Raw genomic sequence first — 23,352 nt, forward strand, 5'->3', positions numbered from 1 at the left:
ATGCGTAAATTAAAACAGAACATTTAGCATTTAGTAATTTTAATAATCAGAAAGTAAAAAAAAAGAAAAAGTAATAAAATGTATGACATATTAAGAAAGTTATTCATTGTAATGATTTACACATGAAATTCAACAAAACAAACAAATCAATACTTACAACTGCCAAATAAAAAGAATTCTCAAATTTAATAACAAACACTACTTAAATTAATGCAGAGAGAAAATTATACTGATCTGGTACTAAACATCATTAAAAAATTCAGAATATCTATAAACATAAGTTTTGAAGAAAAGTGAATTAATTAGGTATTACTGTACAGTATAGTGAACAGAGTACATCATGAAACATATCTTGATCACTAAAAATAGTTTTAAATAAAAATAGCACCATCTTGGAGAGTAGTCAGAAACTGCTGCTGTAGGAATATCTTGATGCGAATTCCACTTGTTTCTTCACCATAAAAACAAAAGCTAATTTTATCTTCACCTAGACAGTTATAAAAATTTTGTGATTCCCAGAAGGATTTTTGTTTCTTAAAAAATCTGATCATTGTAAATTATTTAATGGAAACATAAATAATAACTAGTTTATATGAACAGTAGAGTTCACTCAATTTGAAAAACAGAGCTATATAAAAACTGAATTAATCAAAAAGTGAATTATAAAATGGTATAGTCAATTGTAATTGATTATGGAGGTTAGCCGTGCCAAAGATATTTTTACCATAATAGCACTGATTTCAAGGATATCAGACATCAATATGTGAAAAGTAAATTAATACAAACACTTTAAGTCTAAATTAAGTCTAAAAAAACTTTGCAATGCCAAGATGGTGTAAATTATAACAAGTCTAATACACCAGAGGAGAAATTAATGTTCTTTATACTTTTGGTAATACAGTGTATTATTTTCTGATTACATGTTCATGAATGTGTTTTTCTTTAATTCTATGGCTTTTGCAACTTCTAGTTTGGTTAAAAAAATCGTGGAAAAAATCACTGTTTATATCAAGAACGTTATTGTTAAATACATTTCACAGGTATTTTCGTCTTTCCTTTTATCTCATCCATTATTTAAATGCCATAATAATATGAAGTACTTCTACAATTCTTAAAATAGTTTTAAAGATATTTCTGCCTATTCAATATTCTTGATAATTTTAATATAAGACGGTTTTAAACTAATTGTTTATGTAATGCACAAGTCGGCTCACTAAGTGAAATATACTATTTTGATAAGAAAAAGAATGCATAACTAATTTCTTATGTAATGCATCCATCAGCTCACTAAGTGAAATATACTATTTTGAGAAGAAGAAAAATTCATTAATAAGTCAATTTATACACAATTATTTTATAAAATAGTTTAAAAGAATATATTTTTGTTTATCTTTAATTAATAATCATACCATTTTTTTCTTGTCTTTTATGACCGCACAGGATCACTTGTCAGTCCATTAGACAAGACTCTTCAAAGGGACTGTTTGAGCCTTGTGGTCCTTCCAGTACTTCTTTATACATTCCGATCTCCTTGCCCTTTTTGGTGTTGAAAATGTTTGTGTTGTGAGTTTCTTTCTTGTAAATGTAAAGCAAGTGTTTTTGTCCTTGAGTTTTTAATTTAATTTTATACTATCTGTAGTGTCTTCTGGCGTAAGGACAACTTCCTTCAGATCCTCTCTTATTTCCCTGAACTATCTGTCTTTGTGTTTTTTGAGTCAAGATTGTACTGCACTAGCTGTTTCAGAAGTCTTGAATCTTGCACCTTCATGATTTGTCCAAAAAATCCTAGTCTTCTCTTATACATGGTATCAGTGATGGGTTCTAACTGTTTATACACGCTTTTTTGGGCTCAATCCACCATTATCCGTCTTTCTGGTACTTTTTTTAATGCTGGTTCTTTCAACTCTTCTTTCAATTTTCTAAGTCAGTTGGTCTTTAATTGTTCATTCAGTGGAAATGTGTTTCTGCTGCATATATGGCTTCCTGTTTTATAACTGTGTTGTAGTGTCTTATTTTTGCATTATGGTTAGACATTTTCTACTGCAGGTATACCAGGTTGATTTTTGTGCTTCAGTCAGTTTGTCTGTTTTTGGTACGATTGAGGTTTTTTCATTTAAATTGTTTGATATTATTTCTCTGAGATATTTACATTGGGTTACTATTTTGACTTTATTACTGTTCATGTTTATTTCTTTTAATTGTGTTTGTTTATGGGGCATAATTTCTGTAATTTTGATTTTATCTGCAATATTTTGAAGTTCTAATATCTGTATTTTAGCTTCATCAATGTCATTTGCTAGCAGTGTCAAATTGTCTACAAAAATAAGGCAGTTGTTTATTTTCTTTTTGGGGGCATTTTTCGAGCCATTTTTTCATTACCATTTCCAGAGTGCAGTTGATTAGTAGCTATGAGAGTCCATCGCTTTGGCACAGTTCTGTTTTGATCTCAAATGGTTCCGAGAGTTTGCCTCTGAATTTCACTTTTGATATAGTGTTTGTGAGCGTCAGTTTTATCATATTTATTAATTTGCAATATAGTCAGAGGCATCATAGAATTTTTAGTAGGGATTCTCTGTGGATGCAAGTGTATGCTTTCTTAAAGTCTACAAACTTTACCACCACATCTGTTTCTTTTCCTGTTGTAATCCATTATTAGCCTGAGATTCATGATCTGGTCTGGACAGCTCCTCCAGGGTCTGAAACCTCTCTGGTATTCTCTTAGTTTTTTCTCGAGTTGTAAACCAATCCTGCTGAGGATGATTCTTGAAAGAATTTTATATGTTGTGTCTAGGAGTTGAGATTCCCCTGTAGTTGTTAGGGTCTGACACCATAAGGGGACACCCACCTTGTGACAATCCTGGTTGCCACACCACCCCCTCCATTCCTAGCCCTGATGGGCTTTACTGGAGATCATCTTCTAGACCCTCAATACCTGATTAAATATTTCCGTCATCAATACGGCCTCCATCAGGATAGCATAGATGCAAATGCCTCAAAAGACATTTCCATTGGTGTTAAAACCCATCAACTAACAAACTTATTTTTTAAACTCACCAAAACCGAAAAAAAAGCTGATAACCAACAAAAATATACAAATTAAGCTATAACAAAATATTAATACCATACCCTCAAAAATTGTTCACAACATCGCAATTTTGACCTACCTATAAATCAACCCATGAACATACCAAACAGCAACTGGGCACAATTGCCAAATGTGCCTACTCTGGCAGAAAAGCACCCAAGCGGGTCCCTAGCCACCCAGGCTACTATTCTATACTAAACACCCTCTGCAGTTCTTTGCCAAAAACCTTAAAAATCTTTCAACAATGCACTACTCTTCTCTAACTTTCAGTTAGCTTGGAGATCCAGACTCAAATCTATTATTAGCTTGAGACTCATGATCTGGTCTGGACAGCTCCTCCAGGGTCTGAAATCTCCCTGGTATTCTCCTAGTTCTTTCTCAAGTTGTAAACTGATCCTGTTGAGGATGATTCTTTGAAAGAATTTTGTGTGTTGTGTCTAGGAAAGAGATTCTCCTGTAGTTGTTAGGGTCTGTCTTGTTCGCTTTTTTGGACAGCGGGCGGATGAGGGCTGTCATCCAGTGTTCTGGTAGTTCTTCTTTGATCCAGACAAGCTGTTTGATGTTCTTTAATCATTAACAACCTGTTGAGTGCGATTTTTGCTGGTCTTCTTGCATACTTCCAGATCTCCACAAAGATCTGATTTTCTTCTGCCTGATTCTTCATCTCAACCCCCAGTGCTTGGTAGACTTCTTTTTATTGTGGGAAGGTTGATGTTTTCTGTTGGTGTTGTTATTGTAGTGCTGGTGGCGGGGTTTAGGAGTTCTTTGCACTTTAGGAGTTTGTTGAAATATTTAGCTAGGATTTCCACATTGTCTTTACTGTTATGAGCTAGGTTATGGTTTTCATCCTTCAATAATCAGGTTGGGAGTACGTATTTTTGAAATTGTTTTTTGAAGGTTTTGTGGTAGTCACTTAACTGCATAATCATCTGAACTTGTGTCTACTCCTTGGAGGAATTTTACACTGTAGATCTCTTGTGGTGGTTTTTGCTTATGAATAAATGATCTAACTTCTATTCTCCTTTAGTGTAGTTACGATGCTTCTAGGTTTTGAGGTTTCCTCTTGAAATATGTGAATTTTGAGATTACGTGTGGTTTCTGCACAGATTGATGAGTCTCTATCCATTTTCATTTGTTCCCATTTGGGCGGGCCATTTTCAGATGATGTCATAGTATCTTTTTTCTCTGCCTACTTGAGCGTTGAAGTATATGATTAGTTGTTTAATGTGATTTTTGGAGATGTTATTTATGCTCTGGTCAAGTAGACCACAGAATGTTTCTGTTTCTTTATTGTCTTTTGGAAATTTGTTTTTATTATTAGTGGGGGCGTGGGCATTTATTATGATGTAGATTTCATCAGGTGTAGAGTTGATTCTTGGGGATGGTGATTTCAATTCTTGTACAGAGTTTATTATTTTGAGGCTGACCAAAGCTTGTTCCAAACTGTGGGACACTTTTCATCACTCTCTTCCCAAGTATATCTTTGTAGATCCTATATCCTTGAAATTCCATGGTGTCCTGGTCAGTGTTTCTTATTTCCTGCAGTCCCATGATGAAAAATTTGTGTTGGTTTATTAGGTCAGTTATTATTTTTAGTTTACCAATCTGCATGAGTAAGTTAACATTGTGTGTGGAAATGTAAGTTATTTGCTTCAGTTTGATTTTGGATTTTATATTGTTCCTGTTTGTGTCTGCATTGTTAGGGCATTCTGATGCTTCCGATTGCATGATATCCTCTAAGTGGCAGGCAGTCCACTGTATTCAAATGCTGCCTTCTCTGAATTCTGATGTTTGTTCAGCTGGTGGAATATTCCTAAAAAGATCTTTCATGGCTGATTGTCAAGGGGTCAGCTGTGGTGGGACTAGGTCCCGAGTGACATCTTTAGATGTAATCTGGTGAGATGATAGTGGGGTATGACTTAAAGATAGATGAAGTTTGTTTAGTTTCAGCACCCAACAAATTTCTCCTATTTGTTCTGGATATATATATGGCACACCTCAATAAGAGACTTGATCTGACTTTTGTTAAAGTTTTTATTTTGGAGAAAAATTAAAAAGTCTGATCCTAAACATTACACCCAATCATACCATTATTACAATAAAAAAATAAGCTGCTTTTTTCAGTTAAAATTTAATTTCACTATAAATATATTATCGACTTATACTACTTAAATATGAGATCTGACAATAAAATTCCCGAACTCACTGTCATATAATATTTAAATACCTTAGTACAGAATATCACTGCAGTCCCTTTCAAATCAAAACAGCTCTGGAAGTGCCTTTTTAGCTGCTGTTATACTGCTCTGATTTCATCAAAATGGACTCATTTTCAGTGTTTTCTTTATCTTTGGGAAAATACAATAACTGCCTCTACAACAGAAGCATTGCAGAAAATTCATGAACTTTATTGTCAGACATATACAGATTCACAGGAAGGAAGAGCTCAATTATTCAGAAGATGCCATCATAAAATAATAAACAATTAAAAATCTTTGAAGGAGAATACAGGGTGGAGTGTCATTTCAGAAGAGAAAGCATGATTACTAGCAAGAATCTTATACTGTTGATAAAAGTTCACATCTGTCAATATTTTCATAAGTATTGCATTTGTAAAATAACATTATTATTAAATATATTGCTGTAATAAAAACCTTCGTGATAATAACATTAAATTATGCACAATTTGCACAATAAAAATTCCAATAAAAAGAGGGAATCTGCACAGCTGGAAATATTAACACGTCTGAATCCAAGAACAACAAATGCAAAACAATTATATTAAAAAAAATTAAATTTATATATGATTGTAAATGTAATTATAATACATGTATGCACGCATGCACACACACACACAAACACACACACATTCACTCAAACGTACATACTAAAATATAATGTACCTGTAAAAGTCCCATACAATAGGGTTTCCAACTGGGTTTTCTGATATTGTAGCCAGAAGTTGTATAAAGTCTTGTGAACGAACATTATTTTCATCTTTTGCTAACTCTATAAGTCTGAAAATATAAAATAGATTCAATAAATATTCGTATAAACTTCACTACTACAGAATTTATTATAATTTGATATACATAACAGGCAAGACAATTTAGTGTTTAACTGTCATAAAAATTAACCTAATGGAAGCACTTTAAAATAAATATTAGCAACAATTTTAAGGAATTTCAATAGGCTAGTAGTTTTTGAAATTTAATTTTAGATATTAAACAAAGTAACTGAAAAAATGCTTATGAGAACTATATTCTGATAATAAATTATTTACTAATTACAACCTTTTTCAATTTTCTTTATTTATAATAATAAACATTTTCATTAATTTATTATTTTTAAAAATAGTAATTTCAGTTAATGATGTTTATTCTACTTATTAAAAAAGTAAAGATCTTTCTCAGAACTAAAAAAAAATCATTAAAAATCTATAGATTTTTAGAGATATTATGATTTTTCTATAAATACAAATCAGTAAGGTGAGGCTGTACTTTTTAATTTAATCTACTATAATATAAAGTAGTCTTTTTCATATTTTTTTTTTACCATGTCTCAAGAAAGTTATAAAAAAACCTCATTCTCTACAAGGCTTTTAACAAACAATATTGCAGACTCATCTCAATGAAAAAATTAATAAGCAGAAAAAATTGACACAAGATAATACTAAATTCTCTGCAATCAATTCTTTCAAAATTATAGTTAAATCAAATTGACAAAAAAATATATTGTATATTTATATTTATTTTATCAAACATTTTTTTCAAATATATATATATATTTTTTTAACCTCCGGGTCCACCGTTAGGCATGCTTCAGAGGATGATATGAATGATTTGTAGCATGTGTGAAAATGCCATGCCTGACTGGGATTTGAACCTGGGACCTCTAGATGAAAGGCTGAGATGCTACCACTTGTGCCACAGAGGCCAGCTTTTTCCATTATATTGAATTATTATAATTTAATCATTAATAAAATTATATCATTTTCAAAATCAATACTTCATTGTCAGTATATATCCACTTATAGTAGTGTTTTGTTATGACAAAGTAATATATGCGGACTCTTTTACAGGTAATTTATAATTTTAATGGCTGACGATGAAGTTCTGACTTCAAAAGCACTGCAGTTGGTAAAGTCAACTGCAATATAATTACCTTACTTTTTAATTATTTTACTTTTCAATATAATCTTATTTGACGGGTTTGACTTTATAATTTTATTACTGAAAAAAAAAATATATATATACACATTGAGAAGTGCAATGGTTTCCTGTTGCCATTTTGAGTCAACCAAATATATTGCTTTTTATCACCATGCTACAACCACATTCATTTTGGAATTGTTGACTCCAGTAATGGGCAGCAGAGCTGCCTTGTTCATGCATAACAAAATTCAAGATTATAAAACAGTAACAATTTCTACATTTTTAAAAACAATTGATTTTAATGTAATTATAGAATTAAATACAAACTGAAAATGCAGGATTCTGTAAAATCAATTCTTAGTATTAATTTGGTAAGTTTAACTTATCTGTTTACTGTGTTTTGGTAGTTTAAGTTTCATTTAATTTGAGTTTAATTAGGATAGTGGTCAATATGTTGATGAATATTATATATTTATATATTGAAAATACTATTATTATAAGAAATATATGCAAAGAGAATTATTTTAAATATGATGGCAAATATTACACCCCCAGGAAAACCCTCTAACGATGGGTTTTCCTTTGTCATCCATTTTATCTAAGGTTTATTTACAGGAGTTTGAAAGTAAAGTTGTTTATGGGCTAATTTAGCCCATAAGCATAATGTTTTATTATGAACTATGTTGATGATATTTTTGTAGTCTATAATCCAGTTATATGTAATGAGCATTTAATCATTTTGAACAAATTAAATTCCTAATATAGTGGATTGAAATTTACCTTTGAAATTGATAATAAAAAAAAATAAATTATTTAGATGTTAATACTAAAATTAATAATGAAAGTAATCAATGTATAATTTCAATACATAGGAAACGCCATCTAACAAAAAAACCACTATACATAGATCTTCAAATCACCCATGGTTAAATAAAATTAGTATTTACACAAACATGATAAATAGAGCAATTAATTGTACAAAGTATAATGAAAATAAAAGTAACTTAAACAAAGAAATAGGTATTATAAAACAAATTGCTTATATAATGGTTATGGTAATTCTTTAGTAGATAATCTATGTAATAAACAAATGTCAAAAATTAAAAATAATACACATTTAATAACATTAAACAGCACATAAAAAGTTGAAAATGTATATTAAAAATATGTATATACTGATAAAATAGTTGAACATATTACAAAGGTTTATTATGATGATAATAAATTTAAACTCGCATACCAGACAAATAACCACATAATAAAACACCTAATAAGTAATAAGCACAATGATTCATCTGATTTATATAATTTGAATGGTATTTATAAAATTGAATGTAATGATTGTGACCATATTTATATAGGAAAGAGCACTAGATCATTTAAGACTAGATCCTTGGAACATTTTAGAAATGATAAAAAAAGGTAAACTGAGTTTCTCTAATGTATCTGATCATCTGATCAGGAAAAATACCTGTATAAACGTAAAATACCTGATATTAGGATAAATTTAAAAATACTGGAAATTAAAAAATATAATATGAATACAGGGATAATATGAATATAGGGATTAGACATTTTAGAAAGCTACCATACATATATAAGCATAAAAATAAATTTAATATGATTAACCTTCAGACAGAATATGAGGATGAGAGTATTTTGAAAGCTGCAGTAGATGGCACCACCATCTATTTTGATATATTTGAATAATTTAATATATTTCAATCAGTATAGTAAAGTAAGTTCATTAAATGGACAACATGCATAATTGCTTTACATAAAGTTATTTTTATTTGATTTGAATTTTTAATTTTAATTTGTTTTTATGTCTTGACATCATATTTTTACATGTAAAAATTTTTACAATTTAATTTTTAACTTAACTGAATAAAAGTTTAAAATAAAAAAGATTATAAAGGTCTTAAACTTTAAATAAAATAAATAAATGCATGCTATGTTATTATATTTTATGAAGTTTGTAATGTAATTTGAGATGAATATATAATGCAGCTGATGATGCAAGTAAATCGGGAAAACGCTCCTGCATATATAGTGGAATAAGGTAAGTCATCCTACTTTATTTATTCTGTATACTTTGGTATATCTAATTAAATAAATATATATATATATTCAAATAATGGAAGAAACTTTATGCAGCTTTAGTAGCATTAATATGGTGGTTGCTACATGAACAATGAAATGAAGTATTATTGAGTGTGCTGAGTAAATGATTTTGTGATCACTCAAATATGTGCTGCTGGCATCTTCTAACAAACTGATATCAGGAAGAGCCGCTGGTATTAAAAATACTACCATTCTTCCTGTTTAAACTCTAAACAATTGAGAAAGACAGGTCTAAAACCAATACAATCTTTCTTCCTTTTTTCCTTAATTTCAAACTTAATACTATATAAAACGATATTCAAAATGCTGTAGTGAAATGTGATCTGGTTGCCATTTAAAATCTTGCCTCATGGAACATAAGGAAAGCTAACTAACTGTATGTAAAAATTTCTAGTTTGTTCTGTAAAAATGGATGTATTCTATAGAATTATATAAAATAACCATTTTCTTAGTTTTCCATATTCTGGATATATTTCTATTTAAAAAAAGACAAAGACCAGCATCCAAATCAATTTCAACTTTCTATTATTAGACCAGTCAATAAAGCTAAAAAAAGGACTGAGTTTGTGACAAAACTGTTACCCCTAAACCAACTGCAAGAAATTTGAAGTATGTTTCGTAGATGAAAACTTGTAACTAGGTGTTACAATTGTTTAAACAATGTTTTCGTGCAAAAACTGCTTCCTTTTTTGTTTTTTGCTTATAAAATGAAAACCGTCACAGCAATGATAATACATTCAATACCAAAGTTGTAGAAAATTGCAAAATCTGTAAAATAAGACCTTATGCATTTTTATTGATGCATTTTCTGCTGAGAAAATCCAGAAAAACTCCTAAAAATGGCTATTTTTACAAAATTTTCCAATTTGGTTATTTTTTTGTTTGAAGTATCGGCCTTTGGGGAAGGTAATGTCACATATAATATGTGTGCAGAAGCTGGATTCAATTGGATGCATACTTTGTGCACAGTAGACATTTAAAATTTTTCATGTCTCTTCTTGTAGCATTCATTCTTCCTCATATGATTGCTTAAATAAAAATTTAAAGACGGATTGGGAAACTAGAGAAGCTAAACAATAATTCATTAGTTTTCTTACATTCATTTAAATGCTGCTCAATTAGTTTAAAATGCATCCAGACCACGAGTGTTACATGTGAGCGTGCTTAGCAAGCTGGTGGTAGTGAAGGTATATGGCAGTGGTGGGAGAAGTGCAGCATGGCACTCACATTTAACAAATACTCCCTAACATATACCCTCACTACCACCGTCTCATTCGGCAGGCTCACATGTAACACTCGAGGTTTGGATGCTTTTAAACTAATTCAATGACATTTAAAAGAATGAAAGTAAATTAATGGATTGTTGTTTACTTTTCTAATTTCTGAATCTGTCTTTAAATTTTCATTTAAGCGATCATACGAGATAGAATGAATGCTGCAAGAAAAGGCATGAAAAATTTTGAATGATTATTCTACACAAAGTATACACCCGGTAGAATCCAGCTTCTGCATACACATTCTATAAGATATTTCCTTATTTTTCTCAAATGCCGATATGTCAAATGCAAAAATAACGGAGTTGGAAATTTTCACAAAAAAACCATTTTTAAAATTTTTCTGGATTTTATCAGCAGGAAATGCATCAATCAAAACACATTAGGTTTCACTTTACAGGTTATGCAGTTTTCTACAACTTTTTTATTGAATGTATTGTCACTGCTCAGACAGTTTTCATTTTATAAACAAAAAATGAAAAAAAAATGCATTTTTTACACAAAACCAATGTTTAAACAATTGTTATACTGAGTTGTGAGTTTAAAACATATATGTTTCCATATATGAAATGTAATTTAAAATATCCTGCAATCAGTTTCTGGGTATCAATTTCATCATGATAAAAAGCCCTGTTGACTGGCCTATACCTGCAAGTTGGTGATAATTACTACATAACATATACCATCCACTAATTCTTTGCTCTATGAAAGATAAATAAAAAAAGACTGATTAAATTTTCCAATCTATTGTAATCTATCATCACATTTAGATTATATTTTTAATTTCTTTTTTTGTTTTAAACTGAAATCATCATTTTTGAAATGCCAGAGTACTTTAATTTTATTTATATAAATGTTAAGTGTACGTATTATAGGTGTCTTTAGATGAGTCATAAGTTATCCCTGAAAGTCTTGTTGAAGATTTTTCTTGTTATTCAATTCTTTCTTGTTAGAAAGAATTGTTATGCTCAAGAATAACAAGCATCCCATGTCAAGCTTACAATCATATGTGATAAGTTAAATGGTTTTCTTTTACCTTCTTCTGAAATAAATATACTTTTGTTGCAATAAATATTGTAAATTTAGTGAAATGCAGGGGATCAATTTTATAAAGGGATGGCATTTTTTTTAATCTTAATATATTAAATTTTCATTTCATTTTATCAGAAAATTAACAACAAAAACATGCCTTATGAGAGTTAAATTACAGAAATTCAAAGAATACCAAAACTTAAGATTCCTTTTCATATAAATATACCTTTTCAAAAGCCATGGTTCTTTAATCTTTGTAAGAGCATTTCTTAATTTTGCCTTTTCTTGAGGCTCTTCTTCAGATAAATATAACTGCCATACTCTCTCCCACTTGCTTTCATCACTATCGGCCAAACCTAAACCAATAACATGCAGTACACTGCTAAGATAAACAAAGATAACTGATGTATAAATAGATATATATTCCTATGATAATGTAAGAAATAAAAAAATAAATCGTATAAACTTATTTTTTTTTTTTTTTGTATTATCAAGCTCTTATTGATCATATTTTATTTTAGTTTAAGAGAATAATTTGAGCCAAAATTCTCATAGAAAGTGACTATGGACGAGTGGCTTACGCATTAGTTGCTTTACAGCATTTGCACTAAGGAATTACTTTACAGTATTAAGGGGGAGATGGTTTAAAGCAATAAATTAATGTACTTTGCTCTGTAGAAAATAATGGACTTATAAATTGTCTCATACACAGTGGAAGAATGTAAAATTAAAACTAATTTTACAAAAAAATTAACTAAGGCTATAGCTTACATTAAAACAAAATTAATTACTCATCATAAGAAAATGTACAATTACCTGGTCAACATAAAATGTAGAACTGAAAAGGAAGTAGGTGTTGTATATAGTATTTTATATACTGAATCTGAATATGTATTCTGAAACAACCCATCATGGAACATTCTTAAGTTACAACCCCTTAAATTTATTTGTTCCATCATTTGTGTAAAAACAATATAAATAAGTTAGTACATCTGTATGTTTGCTAATTTACATCTGATTTATACTGTGATGCATCCTGTAGTCCTACATTTGATACATAACAGTCGAATGGTGTCATTTCATATCAAGCCAAACATGTATAGACAAATCAGTGAGTCAAGTAATGAATAATTCAACGTGATGAAATTTTCTTCAGTATGAGTTCAGCTCTTGGTATGAATTACTGTATTCTTTAACGTAGTAGAAGTTTTATCACACACATATTAAAGACTGCTTCATAACTGATGCCATAAATTAAGTGAAAAATTTTTATGACACAACAGCTTTTGGTATTATTTTGGTATTATCAAGATTTGTTAAGCTGTGCACGCATATCTGTACGTTTTGTGCTGTGTTTTATTGCACTCCATGGTGAAACAATTTTATGAAGTATTTTAAGTAATTACATATTTATAAATTAAAACTTATTTTTATATTAAGTAAGTATTATTGTAATATTTCAGTTTACTTTGAATTTTACAATGAATAAATAATAATAATAATAATAATTTTTCATTTTGAATTTTACAATGAATAAAAATTGGGCTTGTAAAAATTCTTCAAATTTTTTTTTATGTTGTGTAGAATTCACCATCAAAAGTCAATGAAAACTAGTATCCAATCTGCTGAAAACTGCTTACAAACATTATTTTGATTTTTATTTCTTGGTCTCTTGGGAGACCAAGACAAGTCCTGAGCTTCATATGTAGCATGCATCAAGTGTTACGGTAAACTAACCAAATAGTTAAAAAGGAAAAAAGAGCATTTGCCTTTGGCGTACCTATGATTTGGTGAGAGCCTACTAACCATTATGATGATTGCTATTTTTGCTTAACAAATGTTACTGGTTTCAATTCAAACAATAAAAGCAGTATTGCATACTCAAATGTTCATTCAGCTATGAGACTTCATGGTGTTGATTTTCTGATTCTGATTGCTCCAACTTCTTGGAAAGAAATTTCTGATTCCCCAGAAGGCTCAACTGATGAATCTTCAACTTCAATAGACATTAATTACATTCCAGAAGAATCAAATACTGAACCTCAACTCATGACACAAGCAGAACTGAGCAACCTAATTCGTGACTTGTATTTGTCAAAACAACATGCAGAACTCCTAGGTTCACATCTTAAAGAATGGAATTTATTAAACAAGGATATCAAATTTCAATAGAAATCGAAATGAAAATTTACTGAAATACTTTAGACGAGATGGTTTAAATTGTTCTTGCCATGATGTTAGGGGGCTAATGTCTGAGTCTGAACTAGACATCGAATACGTTGTTTGTGATTGGCACGTATTTATAGGCTCATCAAAAAGAAGCTTAAAGGCAGTGCCACTGCATAAGTCAAATACGTTTTCTTCTATACTGGTAGCACATGCTGTAGGAAGGAAAGAAACATATAAAAGTATGTCAAAAATTTTAAAAGCTATTAAGTATAATGAACACTCACAGCGAATCACTGTGAGTGTTCGCTTGTGATAGATAATCATTGATTATCAAAGATAATCATTGTTGAAACTGATCTTTCTTGGTCTCCATAGTGGCTTTACAAACTATATGTGTTCTTGTGTTTCTGGGATAGTCGGGCTACAGATAAACACTATGCAATTAAAAACTGGTCAAAAAGAAATCAGTTTATCCCAGGAAAGGAAAATGTTGTCAATATTCTCCTTGTGAAGCAGATTGTATTATTTTATCACCGCTACATATAAAACTACACCTGATGAAGAATTTTGTAAAAGCATTAGATAAAAATGGAGACAGCTTTAAATATTTAGCTGAGGTTTATTCACATTAAGTGAAACCAAATTAAAAGGGGGTATATATTCATCGGGCCACAAATAAGAAAATTAATTCATGCAAATATATTTGACAGCAAACTGAATCCTAAAGAGTTAGCAGCGTGGAAATCATTCAAAGATGTTGTTACTGGTTTTCTTGAAAACAAAAAAGCTGAAAACCATGATCAGCTTATAAATGAACTCTTAGTGAACTACAAAAATTTAGGCTGCAGAATATCATTGAAAATTCATATTTTACATTCTCAATTGTACTTTTTCCCTATACTTGGGTAACAATAATGATGAACAAGGAGAAGAGTTCTATCAAGATATATTGCAGATGGAACAACGTTATCAAGGCAAATGGATGGGATGAATCTGTGATGAGTGACTACTGCTGGATGGTTAAAAGAAAAGACTTCAATGAATATTAGAGGAAAATAAGGAGAAAAAAATTAAGATAAACGTAAATGTCAGCAAAATAAAGGTAGGAATTTTAATTGTAATTATTATTTTTCTATTCTATTATTTAAGAAATTTCTCAATATTTTAAAGGGTCATAACTAAAAATCTGAGGGTGAAGAAGAAAATCTGATTTAATTTTAAGATTCACCATAAAAAATAAGATTTTAATTCACCTACTATTACCTTAGTTCCAAATTTTTATTTTTTTATTGACCTGTGTTATCTAGAACTGAAATAAATTTCTTTTAAGGTAAGTAATTTAATATGTTTAATTGCACTAAGTCAACTTATTTTCAACAACTGTTCAGAACTTGACAAAATAATAATTACTTCAATATAACAACACCTGACAAAGAATTTCTGTAGCCAATACATTAACTCCTACATTACACAGATGTTTCCTTTTTTTAAGCAGTAAAGTACAACCAATTACCACTCGCAAAATGCAGTTATATATTTTCAAGTCCTAAAATATTTCAGACATCACAATATGATTCAAATATAATATTCTTTAATCACTGAAATAAAGAGATTATGTCAGTCACAAAGTGAAGATCTATCTTTTGATGTGAACATAATATATTGAGTTAATTTCAGAAAAAAAGAACAATGATTCTTTTAGTAAACATATGATAAGTATTTAAAAACACACCAGTAGTATAAATCATATTTCTGATCTCTGGATCTCGTTTCACACTATTGTTCAGCAACCAGTCATTGAACATATGTTTTGCTCTAGCTACACAAGATGGCAGATGCATTGCACAACCAAGTTCCAAAACAACAATCTTTCGCCTCCTAATAAAAAAATGCAAATTAACAAATAAGAACTGCTGAAACATCCAATGATAATTTTTACATTTTTTTATGCTTATTACACTGATAAACATAATCATTGTGTCCTAACATGCGATACATGATTTTAATCTGCTTTTAGATGCTGAAAATGAATATGAACTCAGAATATTTTTCATTTAAGAAAAACTTTTAAATTTTAATTAAAGGAATTTTTCATTTTTCAACGTATAGTTAGCAAGCTCTTATATTGTATTTTTTATCATATCATAGTCACATTTTATGACATCATACCTAACACTGAAGAGTGAGCCTTCACGGACAAGATTAATCATGTCTAGGCAGGTCAAAACATGTAGCTGAAAACACAGCTGTGTTATTTGTATTAAGCACTGGATTTAGGAATGAATTAATTTTGTTCAGTCTTATTGCTGTCTTAAGTTTGTTAACAGTGCAGTGCCATAATGCCTCGAAATTGTGTAAATGATGTGGATGCCTTTTGTTATATATGTGGTGAGTTTACCGTAAAATCAAATAGAAAAAATATTACACCTTTAATTAAAAAAGCATATCGTTTGTACTTTCAGTGTAAAATTGGTGATCAGGATCATCATAGTATGCACTAATTGTTCTGTATATTGAAGAGGATGGCTGAAAGGTATACGGAAGGCTTTGCCATTTGGTATACCTATGGTCTGGCGTGAACCAAAGGATCATGTAACCGATTGTTACTTTTGTTCAACAAGTGCTTCTGAAATTTCTAAAAAGTCCAAACATACTGTAAAATATCCTTCATTGTAATCTGCAATCAGGCCTGTAACTCACAGTGAAATTGTTCCAGTTTCTGAGCGACCTGTGAAAGTATGTTTTAAAAGCAGTGATGAAGAATCAGGCAGTACTGAAGAAGACAACAATGATTTTGGTTTTGAATTATCTTCCAATAAGCCACATGTCACAAGGTGAATTAAATGACTTGGTTAGAGATTTAACTTTATCAAAAAATCAAGCTGAACTGTTAGGATCAAGACTGCCAGATTGGAATTTACTTAAAAAAATACAAAAATTTTAGGCTTTTGTAGCTGACAAAAAGAACTTTCTCAGTACTTTATTGATGAAAATAATTTGGTTTATTGCACAAATATTGATGAACTTATGTTGCACTTGGAACCCGTTCATAAACTTGAGGACTGGTGACTTTTCATAGATTTGTCCAAGTATATATAGTTTATAGGTGGTTCTATTACACAACAGTAGCAAATATCCTTTGATACTAATCGTTTATGGTATTAATTTGAAAGAGACATACAATGTGATGAAAATGATCTTGAAAAAATAAATTATAAATAACATAGCTGGAACATATGTGAATGTATGTGGTGATTTGAAAGTTATAGCTATTTTGTTAGGCATGCAGTTAGGCTATACTAAGTACATGTGTTTTCTTTGCAAATGGGACAGCCGAGCTAGGGATAAAGATTATGTTACCAAAGAGTGGAAGAAACGAGACAACTTAACTCCAAATGGGAAAAATGTTATTCATGAGCGCTTAGTTGAACCCAAAAAAATATTTTTATCCCCCTCTCCATATCAAACTAGGATTAATGAAAAATTTTGTAAAAGAAATGAAGAAAGAAAGATGGTCCTGGATTTTTGTACATCAGGCAGAAATTTCTGAATGTAAGTGAAGGAAAAATTAAAGAAGGAATATTTGTTGGTCCTCAAATAAGAGAGTTGGTCAAAGATGATGTATTTAACTGTATGTTAAATAATGTAGAAAGTGCAGCTTGAGCTTCATTTAAAGACGTTTCATTTAAAATCCAACAATTACCACGATATTGTTAATCAACTTCTTACTTCATACAGAGCTATGGGATGTAATATGTCTTTGAAAATACATTTCCTCCACTCACATCTGGAATTTTTTCCCGGACAACCTCGGAGATGGTGACAAACATGGTGAACATTTCCACCAAGACATTTCGGTGATGAAAAGCAGCTATAAAGGGAAATGGAATACTAACATGCTAGCTGATTACTGCTGGACATTAATTCAGGATGTGCCTGAGGCTATTTATAAAAGAAAAGCATCAGCAAAATCATTCTAACAGGTATGGCCATGCAAAATTATAAATTTTACAGATTTTAACTATATTTTCCCTTAATTTTTTTTGAAGTGTAATTTATTTAAAGCTAAGGGTGATAGAAAAATTATATTTATAGATCTGTAATGTACGCAAAAAAGCAATTCAAGAATGGTATCACATTTAGAGGAAAATTAATTTTTTTCTTGTCTACCAATGTTATCAACTAAATTTTTCAAGTTACAGTAATAAAAAAAAAAAAAATATCTATTTTTATTTACAGTCCATTTTGTGGTATACAAAAATTCTGTCTGAAAAATTGTGTTTAACTTTTTTTCCATTAAAGTATTACCATAAAAGAAACCAGCATATAAAAAACAGTTAAATGGCATTTGTCATACAGCAGGAAATAACAGGTATAAAAACGAAATGGTCAGAAAAATGAATAAAAATAGAAATAAAAGAAATGAAATTAAAACAAAAAACAATAAAGAAACCTTTAAATAGAGTAAATTAACATTTATGTTAAAACTAAACTATTAAACAATTCTCTAGTAAATATAATATAAAAATGGCTATAAATACAAATAGTACACTAAAAAGATTTTTAACAGTAATATAGAAGAAAAAGATATTTAAAACAGTAATGGTATATACAAAATAAAATGTAAATGCAATGCAATGCAACATACATTGGACAAACGGAAAGAAAATTAAAACTGAGACATATGAAATCTTTTAAAAATAAAAAACAAGATTCTAGCTATGCAATGCACTTAATAAAAGGACAAACCCAAATTAAAATGGAAGAATCAATATAATTACACAACTGTATTATGGGGAAAAAATGAACATTTTAGAAATCTTCAAATTAAAATGTTACAATATAACGATCATAAATGAACAGATGAAACGGATGTTTTTTCATGAACCTTAATTTACTGAAAACAAGAAACAGATAAATAAAATTAAAAGATAAATATAACCGTTAACAACAAATAAACAAGAAGGCCAGATAAGGCACGACACCAAATAAAGGGAAGAGCACTGACTAAATATATAAAGACTAAGAGAAATTTAAAAGTACCAGTACGATAAGTTTTGACAATGGAGTTATTCTGAAATGCATCAACATATAATAAAAGAATGAAGCTAAGAAAGGTAAGCAATACTCAACGTAGAAAAAATAATTAAATCAATTTAAGAATTGGTGTTATAATCTACTTTTTTAATTTGATCTCTAAAAACTGGGTGCAAGTCTTATACCAAGGCCCACTATAAAATATTATACTTACTATATTATAAAATTGAATATTTTATTTATTGAACAAAGCAGTTTTAATAAAAGTATCATTTTTAAAGTATATCTGTCACTTATAACATTACTTTTGTTTAACATACAAGTGACAATTTCCAAGTGTTCAATTTGATTTTATTTTTATGATTACCATTTTTCCATTACATGTTTACTAAAAAATGGAAAATTTTTCATTTTTAACTGACTTCAATCAAAAAAGGTAAAGTACTCAATTCAAACCATATGTATATTTTCTTTAATGTATATTCAAGCTTTACTCTATACTGAACTCTAAATTATTTTTTTATTATTTTATACTGGGTGTTTTTCTTGTGATTCTTTTGTAAGTTACTAAATGAAGTGGCCTTTATCTATACAAAAATTTGAAAATATTTTTCATTTTTTTGTGATCAGAGAAAAGACTGATTATTAAATGGAGTAATAATGTCTCAAATTCTTAGCAACAAATTTACATACTTACAGCAACAGGTTTCAGTTTTATTTTTGCAGGAAATTTGGAAGATAACATTTTAGGTCACATAAATATGTTATGAGAAATTAATTGGAAAAATTACAAAACTGGTATTACATTTACCAGTTCATTATCAACAGATTCTATTGGTGGATTTGGAATTTCAGAATTTTTAAGAAGAGTAATAAATTGTATTTGAGTGATTTTGTTTAAGAAGGCTAGTTATTAAAAGAAGCAAACACGCAATGTTTTTCAGGTAAATAAAACATTAAAAAATGTTAACATAATAACATGCAACTAGTTACTAAGTTAATTATATTAAATTGAATAAACTAACTTATATTCACATATTTAAGAACATAATATTAACAATATTCTACAAAAAAAGATAATTGTAGTTATACAATAATTATTTACTATTGTTCTAACTTAGATAATTGTATGCAAACTTTGGTATACATTACACAGACCTTTTTTAACAAATGCAGCAATAGAGCAGTGCTATTGAAATGCAAGTTAAAAATAAATTTATGTTGTAGATTTTTAGGGTGGTCATTATGTGATGTGGTTGATATGGGTGAGCTGATTGCATTGCATATAGGATGTAAACAACCTTGTTCTCCATATTCTGTTTTTATAATTTTGAGCAATATAGAATCTGACTTATAATTAAAATGATGTAATTTGACTTATCTAAAAAAATTTTATGAAAGAGTATCATCCTGCATGCAGTCAAGGTTTTTTCATTATTATGACTTCAGACATGTTTTTTTTATAAATCTATGAAAGATAGATAAGAAAAAGGATGAAAGGTTGATGAAAATTTCCAACAACCTTGCCAAAAGTAAAGGAACTGAAGCCTTAACTTTGAGACCAGCTGATCTTTGTGCAAAAATAATAAAAAAATCTGTCTAAGAGCTTAATTTAAGATTTATGACATTCAGGAACTGATTAAGTTATTATATTGGGACTACTGAATACTGAACATAATATTAATCAGAAACAGAAACCATTTTGTATTAAAACTTCACATCAATTAATTCTATAAACTGCATAAATTAGTTCATATGATGTTATAAATAATGGTTTAAAAAACAAATTGTAAGTTATTCCCAACAAATTAGACACATTTTATATAATACAAGGGTGAACTAAATTTAAACGATAATTTTGTTATTTTACGCAGCAAGCAGTTTTGAGCTGTACAGTGGAGTGGGGGGTTAATATTTTTGGTGTATTAGAGCGGGGGAAGCAGCTAGATTAGCTCCTCCTCTGTTTTGTCATCAGTACAGCCATGAGTGAATAGGAGGTTCTGTTATCTGTTTCACAACGTATAATCAGAAAGTTTTTAACTAATTAAGGCATTAAACCCATGGAAATTTTAACTCATTTAAAATTGCCAAGAAAGAATAGGAAATGAAAGTCATGATTGACGCCAAAGTCTCACAGATGACAACATCCGTGCCATCTGCGAGCTTATTGAAGGTAATCACCAGATTCATGTTGAAGTAATTGCGTCACAAGTGGGTATCAGCTATGGGAGTGATCAAGGTGATCAGTGATCACCTTGGCTTTGGAAAAATTGGTGCTTGATGAGTTCCAAGGTTGTTGACCAAAAATAAAAACAGGTTGGTTGAAGATCTGTCAGAGACTTCTGAATCTATTTTGGAACAATGGGAATAATTTTTTGAGGTGCATCATCACATGTGATGAGACATGGGTCCATCATTACATTATGGAGTCAAAATGGTCTTCACTGGCTGCCCAGTGAAGGCCAAAACCCATCTGTCAGCCGGAAAATTTCTTGCAACGTTTTATTTTGACTTAAGGAGAGTTTTACTCATTGATTTTCTACACAATCAATGAACAGTGAATGCGGTTTACTATTGCCAGCTGACACAGCCAACAAAAGCTACCTACCAAAACAAAAGATGGGATATGTCCATCAGAGATGTCATCCTTCTCCATGATGCCACAAACTGGCCGCAAACTGCAATTTTGACAAGGGATAAACTGGAAAAAATGCACTGGGAAACCTTTGATACTACCTACAGTCCGGTTTGTGCCCCTGTGACTATTTTTTGTTTGCACCCTTGAAAGAATCGCTTGGAGGGGAACAATTCGAAAACAATGAAGATGTCAAGGAGCAAGTGCGCAATTGGTTGACAACTCGTCCTCAAACGTTTTATGAACAAGCTTCCAAATTGTTGGCAAAAGTATGTAGATCGTGCAGGAGACTATATAGAGAAGTGATGAAGGTATGAATTGTGTAAATTATTATTTAATAAATTTATTTAAAAAAATGACCGTTTATATTTGATTCAACCTTGTATTACACTTTCATTCCATAAAATTATAAAATGACAATCTTTGGGGGCCAACATGTCTGGTAATAAAAATTTAACATTTAGATTTAAAAAAATCAAAATTCTTTAAAAGATTTGAGTTTTTGGAGAACATCCAGGTAGTTTCATGAGACTCAAGCTAGCAACAAAGTCAAACCAGCTGAAATGGACAAATATTTTTTAAATTTAAGGAAGTTCTTTTTAAGTCAATGAATTTTGTTTACAAAAGGTAAAAACCAAGCATGAAAGTGCAATTTAATACTTATTTAATTAAATTTTTTCTATATTTTAGTTCTTCTCTAGTAATATTAGAGATGGTCCAGTACAAGAACTGCAGTCTATAATTGCGGAAATTCACACAGGTCTCTTGGGTAAATTTACATTGCAATCTGAATTAGCTAGTTATTTTATGGATGGAAAGCTGCCTTATTAATGCACGGATTAATAAGGTTCAGAACCATTACTGTATATAGAAATTTACATACATTCAAATTAAAAACATTCCCAAAGTAGTGGATTGGAAAATATCTAATCTTGCAACAGAGATGACAAAATGTTAACTTAAAAAAGTAAATAAATAAATAGAAGTAATTCATTGATTCATTTATGATATTCTGGAAATCTCCAGAGTTGGAGATTTTCAATATTGAAGGAACTGTTAATTAGAATCCATTAAAAGAATAGTCAATAGAAATATGAGATTAAAACAATTATCTTTTACTGAAATTAACCATAAAGTTTTATTCTAATAAACATTTTATTATAATATCTCATTTAAAATGAACTTTACCTTTCTATGTAAGAATCTGATGCTGAGATATCCCAAAGAGAATCAGACATGATTGGTTCTAAAATTTTGTGAACAAATTTCTATAAAAAAAAAGAAAGAAAATTATGAAAACTATAACACTGAAATTCATTAAGTGAGTAATAATAGCACAGTCTCAGAAATACACATTATTCAAAACACCAAAAAACACCATAAGCAAGTCTGAACCACTGAAGTGTCAAATAGATGCAATTTTAAATACTTTAAATGCCAAACTAAGTTGCTGAACATCTAGGTCATGTAAATCGGTTCAATTGAGAGGGTTAAATTCATCAGAAGTTTGTTTCTTGGAGTGAAAGAATCAACAAAAAAATTTTTTTAATTGTAATGGAGTTTAGAAAGTGCAGTAAAAAGGGAAGTAGCAACAAGCATGGATCAGGAATAGTTGCTGTACCAAGACAATGAATGCACTTGTGAGTGTTATTATTTATCAGTAAGTTTTTGGCAAATCAAGCAAGCAATAACTCTTTTTTTATCCCCCTAATTCTCATAATGGCAATTATCAGAATAACTTAGTTGACAGTCTACAATTTTTTCTATTTCTATAAACTAAAAAATCAAAATTAGAATTTTTTATTATAGAGTTATTCATCTAGAAAGGATATCACTGTATCA

The 23,352-nt window shown here is 29.8% G+C and overlaps 1 protein-coding gene across 1 annotated transcript in view; it reads right to left on the bottom strand.

Annotated features, from left to right (window-relative positions):
• The window catches only part of LOC142318284 (glutamyl aminopeptidase-like), a 112,459-nt gene that overhangs the window by 8,139 nt on the left and 80,968 nt on the right, over positions 1–23,352 (bottom strand). Inside the window, exons 12-15 of the mRNA XM_075354861.1 lie at positions 22,699–22,778; positions 15,571–15,716; positions 11,896–12,025; positions 5,989–6,102 (exon numbers count right to left, since the gene is read on the bottom strand). Coding sequence (XP_075210976.1) covers positions 5,989–6,102; positions 11,896–12,025; positions 15,571–15,716; positions 22,699–22,778 — 470 coding nt within the window. The remainder of the gene's footprint in view (positions 1–5,988; positions 6,103–11,895; positions 12,026–15,570; positions 15,717–22,698; positions 22,779–23,352) is intronic.

This window comes from Lycorma delicatula, chromosome 1 (genome assembly GCF_047948215.1).
Source record: "Lycorma delicatula isolate Av1 chromosome 1, ASM4794821v1, whole genome shotgun sequence".
Lineage (NCBI taxonomy): Eukaryota > Metazoa > Arthropoda > Insecta > Hemiptera > Fulgoridae > Lycorma > Lycorma delicatula.